The 6000-nt window shown below is 41.5% G+C and overlaps 1 protein-coding gene across 1 annotated transcript in view; it reads right to left on the bottom strand.

The window, feature by feature from the left end:
• The window catches only part of cwc25 (CWC25 spliceosome associated protein homolog), a 43400-nt gene continuing 37400 nt past the window's right edge, over positions 1–6000 (bottom strand). Inside the window, exons 8-9 of the mRNA XM_036534466.1 lie at positions 1429–1590; positions 1–1209 (exon numbers count right to left, since the gene is read on the bottom strand). Coding sequence (XP_036390359.1) covers positions 1095–1209; positions 1429–1590 — 277 coding nt within the window. The 3' untranslated portion in view covers positions 1–1094. The remainder of the gene's footprint in view (positions 1210–1428; positions 1591–6000) is intronic.

The raw sequence follows: 6000 nt of genomic DNA, 5'->3' as shown, positions 1-6000 counted from the left end.
CTTGTTGTTTGTGGCACATTCGTCTGCGGTTTGCATTAAAAGGTGTCCGTTTGTGTTGTATTTGCTGAAGACAGAGTCTCATCATTATTCAATCTGCACAAACGTACTAATTTGATACGCTTGATGTGAACTGGGTTACTTAAGGCACCAATTACAGATCATGCACAGCTGTGGGAAACGGACTGAATTCTGTTTAATTGTAAAATATCAAATTACATCTGGGAATTACCAAAAACATCTTTCAGAAAACAATAAAATATAATAAAAAGATAACCAAAGAGAAGTCAAGAGAAAATTAACTTGAATATGATTAATGAACATTTATTTTAGGCTTTTTTCCTTTCACGTATCTATTTATCTATTACCTATTACACCAACTGTTTACTGTAGCAGACTGTGGCAACCTCTGCTTGTGCACTGAGGCAAGATGAATCCTCCGTTACGCTTATACATGTGCACAGACAACAGCTATTTTTCATACTGCAAGTCATACAGCACATTACAGCAGAGTGGACACAAATCAGACGATAGGTGTTATTCCATTGACATCATCTATGCAACTCGCAGGTGTCTAATAAATCATCATGGAAGTCTGAGAGTGGTGAGATGGACAACCCCTGCCTATGTGTATCTACCCCATCCATGGTGGAAAGAAGACAAATTGTTCCGCTGCTGTGGGCTCCTGGTAATCATTGGTTGTTGACACCGCTGAGATTGATACAAGTGTGTACATCTTGGCATGAGTTCACGGCACACACCCTAACGACTGTACTTGGGAGCCCTATATGATAAAGGAATATGATGGCAAAAGAGCGGTATAACTGTGAGGCTATAAATGTCATCTTTTGTTCAGGATACACTGCTATGCGCACACTGAGCTGGCCGGGTAGGCATGAAATGCACTATTACGTTACAATAATGGGCATCTGCCCTGGTACCAATTATGTTTGGGGAAAGTGAGCAAGGTATCTTGGTGGCTGGCTGTGGTGCAGCTATAGGACAGTTAACTGTGACCAGAGAGTGGCGGTTGGTGGTTTCACTGATATGCAAGTTGAAATCTGGTCTGTCTTTCTGTGTCACTCTCTCACTCTGAGCTATCTGTTCATGAAGTTTTTCTCCAATGCAGCAGATGTTCTCTGCAGAGAGTGAATGTTCCTCTTCACTCGGTCTTCTAGAGAAGAAGTGGCAGCACTCTCTAGCTTCATGTCACTGCAGAGTGATACAGAAGAGATTAGTCCACTGGAAGTCATCCCCTAAAAACCTAACAACATTCATTCAATATCAGACAAACTGAACTGGCAGCAAAACGGCAGCAACTGGCAATAAAGCATAAACAGCCATGCTGTAACTGTCAGTGTTAATAAAAGCTACGACACCACAATATGTATAATTGAACATTGTGACAGTGTGTTCAGTAGTAAGACTTACTGGATGAAGCCAGCATGCTGACTGCCCTTCCTGTCCCTCTCCTTCTCTTGCTCTTCCTGGTGCCGGTACCTTTGCACATTGCTCACCCGCTCTTCATCGCGCTGTCGGGCAAAATCCATCATCTCCTTTCTCTTCCTCTCCAGTTCATCTCCAGACATAAACCTTGGAGGAGGGGGAGAGGATGCTTTTACACAAAGTTTCACAGACACACAATCCCTGATACTTATACACACATAGCCACAATAGCTAGAAACAATATCTGTGAGGTGTAGATTACACTGTGGTGATAGTAAACCAACAGCCAATTGTAAATTGTAAGAACTTAAATAATAATTTTATTATGTGCTCACGATGACCCACTTAATTGTCATCTCATTTTAGATATGCCCAAGACAAAGGGAAAACAAATACCTTAGGTGAGTCAAACTAAAATTCAACACTCTACACAACTGTACAAAGCATAGCTTTTTAAAAAGCAATTATCTGATGTCCCCAGTGGCTTCAATTGGCAAGACATTGGCTCAGAATGTGGGCCATTCTAAAATAGCAAGTAGATGAGGTATGGGATGAAAACTGAATAACGATTATGATCCCAGTGATTTATTGCTGTTTACATTTATTAAGTATTTCAATTTATGCATGTATATACACTAAGTGGCCACATCATTAGATACAACTGTCCTTTCCATGCAACAGACTTCTTAATCAGTGACAGCATCACATGTTCAGACAACACCATTTAAAGCAGGTAGGCAGGTACCTTTGTGTGTGTACAATTCAGAGTGAGAAGGGGCAAGACAAATGATTTAAGTGTCTCTGAATGCAGCATAGTAGTGGGCACTGGACACACTTGTGGGAGTATGTAGAGAAATAGTAACTCTGCTGGGGTTTTCATGCTAGACAATGTCAATGGTATATCGAAAATGATTCAACACCTAAAAAACATCTAGCCAATGATATTCTTGTGGTGATGAAAGAGAGTAATGGAGGCCGACACAACTCCTAACAGACAGGCTACAGTCACTCAATTAACAACTGAGTACAACAGTAATGCCAAGAGCTATATCGGAATGCACAACTGGTTGTAACTTTCACAGGTAGGGTATGGCAGCCAACTGCGTTTCACTCCTGGCAGTGAAAACCAAGAAGTTGGAAGAACATTGTCTGATCTGATGAATCCTAGATACTGCTGTTTTCATGCTGATAGGAGGACCAGGGTATGGGGAAAAATGTATGAGTCCAAAGACCCATCCTGTGGGGTGGTGGTGGCAGCGGCACCCATTGGATCCCTTGATAGGGGTAGAGCAACATTTGAGTGCCACAGGATATCTGAACATCGCTGCCATCTGAACAGGTGCATCCCTTGGCAGCGGGGTATCCACCTTCTGCTTTTAAATGCAAGCAAGACTAAAACCCCAACAGTACTGGTATTGAGTTTGTTGAAACATATAAATGCACATTGACAGCACACTGAAACTCTTGCCAAGAAATTCAAGTTCACATTGGGCTTTTTATACAGATTAAAGCCATGCTTTTCAATGTCATCAAGTAAACGGCTGGTTGAAGGATTATTCCTGCCTCAGACAGATTATGATGATACCATTTATCAAATTGCTTGTCCATCAGCTTTGTCTAAACTCAACCCCCTTTATCATGCTACCCTGAGATTTCAGGCTGTCATTGTACTTGTACAATTTGGTAAATTTGACATCCCTTGCTATACATAGGAAGCAAAACTGATATTTGTTAATCTGTAAGGCCATCCAGGGCAAATTGCCTACATATGTAAGATGAAAGTTTTTATCTACATAAAGCACACATAACCTAAGGTCTACTAAATGATTCTACTTCAAGGTACCTATTGTCTGAAGAAAAGCTGGAAAGAAGAGCCAGTTTTATTATTACTCCTGGTTCTGGAATGAATTGCCAGTTAAAATCAAACTTTCTACTCTCAACGCCTTGACTGATATCAAACAAAAGATCTCAGGAATCCTAACTGTAAATTGCATTGCAAATACTTGTTGCATGTTGTTTGTGTAAGTATCATTTGTTTAACCCTTGAACAGTCATATCTGCTTGTATTGTATTTTATTTTTAATGCATTGTCTTGCCTGTAACAAATTCACCTTACTGCAGGGGCATCCACAGTCACCAGATCTCACCACCAGCTAATTTCGAAACAGCTATGGGGAGAACTGAAGTTGACATAGGACCGAATCCCTGTGCTGCGCTTTCAACATGAGTCCATGACCCAAAGATTTCAGGCTGTACTGAGGCAAAAAGGTAGGTGGCCACCCAGTGTTTGGGAATGAATGAGTTCAGCATTATCATGTACGGACTACTTGGCGACAGCAACTATTTACATATAAGATTGTTATTCCCAGTCTTTGTTAGGTTTTCAGTTTGTAAAGTGATCTTCATGAATTTAACAGATGCAATTTTGCTTTCATTACTAAGCTGTGATGCTGTGACTTTAGAGGCATGTTTCCAACAACCATCCATCCCACATTGCACCATATCACATCAAAAACAGCATTATAATTTTTGTAATTATTAGCACACCATGTTGCCATTCATGTAATGCTGCATTACTTCATCCGACATACCAATCATTGTAAGATTTGACACACAGATAGATGGAAACCCAAAGTGCTACTTAATCCAACATTTAAAATGTTTTTTTTTCCTTTTATGGAGCATAGGCTTGTCTTACCACTACAACCCAACACAGCACAGCACACTACAATGGAGTGGACATTCTTTGGAGGACAAGTATTCTTCTGCTGTCAACTGAGCAACTCATAAGTGCCCAACTAATTGTAGCGTTCATGAGAGCAGTGAGGTCAGCAACCCCTGCTGACATTCTCACCCCTATCCCTGATGTAGCAAAGCCAATCTGTCCTACTGATGCGGACTCCTAGTCATCATCGATTGACGGCTGGAATCAAACCCGGACCCCAGAGTTCAGCTTGCAAGGAAGGCTAGTGCATTAACAACTGAGCTAATCGGGAGTCTCAGTTCCACTTATAAGTGTTCTGACTTCTTGGTAAATTTCTCTATGCTGGCAGAGTCTACGTCTGACATAAGACTATATATCTACAGTTAACAATGTCTATCACAGTGGCTACGGCCACTGTATATTTTAAGCCTAGCCCCAAATATTTTCACCCTGAAAAAGGAGGTGTTTATAGCATGAAAACAGACTGTGTAACAGAGCAGAACTTGACTTGCAGCGTCCGAAGGTGTGATAATATTTATTTATTATAAAGGTAGATATAACCTCCCCAACCTACTGATGCCGATCTCCCTTTAAAAAAAAAAGACAAGCCCCAGGCAAACTTGACTTAGTCCCAGATCTTTTCAATAACTAGAAAAGCCCCTGGTCTATCATTATTACAAAGTCTTCAACACAGACCAAAAGGTTATGCGAACTCTTCAAGGGTACGGAAAACAATGACTTTATCACCTTACAACAGCCTTGTGCTAGACCCATTACTGGATTGTCACATTTTCCTATGCGGATTGCAATGGTTGTGCACAGCACATTGAGTTATGGCCTCATTCAGCAGGGTATTACTACACCCATATCAATTGCAATTTTTAATTACAGTTATTGTGCTACATTTTTAATATGTAAAAGCTCTCCCTACTATGCTCCTGCCCCAGGGGACATCATTTTTTTCCAGAAGAGAGAACCCAGAGAGACTAGTTAGATCTTAGCTTGTTATTTTTTTTTAAACTGAAAAGCATACTTTTCCAAAATATAAATGTGAGCTGTGGAGCAGCTTGGAGTAGGACGCACTTTTAATTAGCTCCTCCACCCTAATTAGTAAAAGAGATAAAAAAAAAAAAAACTTTGTGTTTCTTTCACATAAAATGGATTAAAACAACTACTTAACTGATAAGAAAGATTAAGTCAAAAAAGGCATCAAAAAGAGTTCGCCTACAGCAGCCGTGAGTGACGGTTCACCAGATGCCAGCCTAGCCAAAGCTAGCGCTAGCAGTCACACTAGCATGGCTAACAAAACTACCCAGACCGAAGCTCCTAAATCTGTGGACAAGGTGCGTTGCCTACAATCATCCTACAGGCTATAAAAAAAATTTGGCTCTTCTATGAATGCTCGGTTCAATGTTTTGGAGGCTTTTCCGTCCGGAGTGAAAACAGGACTAGCCACCAACACACCCTGTATCACTGAAAATATTGAGCAGGGTAACCCCACGTGCTATGTGTTGGAGCTACTGCCTGCACTACTGGGGGAAGCTAATTTCCCTTACAGAATAAAGGTGGACCGGGCAAACCGTATTGGTTCCCGTTCAATGGACAAACCGTGCATCATGATGGCCAAGATGTCAAAGCTGAGATATTATTCCCGGCATGCACTCAGAACCCAGCATCAGCATCTTCCCCAATTTTCCACCAGAAGTATCCGGCTTCCTCTATCCTTACTCATGGCGAGTGTAGCGAAGAGTGAGAGCAGTCACCCCACCCGGCCTTGAACCGGGGTCTACGGGGTACCAAACTGCTCTCGCCCTTCGCTACAAATGGTGTCAGTGGTGGGATGGCTTGCCACG

This window comes from Megalops cyprinoides, chromosome 1 (genome assembly GCF_013368585.1).
Source record: "Megalops cyprinoides isolate fMegCyp1 chromosome 1, fMegCyp1.pri, whole genome shotgun sequence".
NCBI classification, from domain to species: Eukaryota; Metazoa; Chordata; class Actinopteri; order Elopiformes; family Megalopidae; genus Megalops; species Megalops cyprinoides.
Note: the sequence above shows the minus strand (reverse complement) of the source record. Positions and strands in the feature narration are given on the sequence as shown.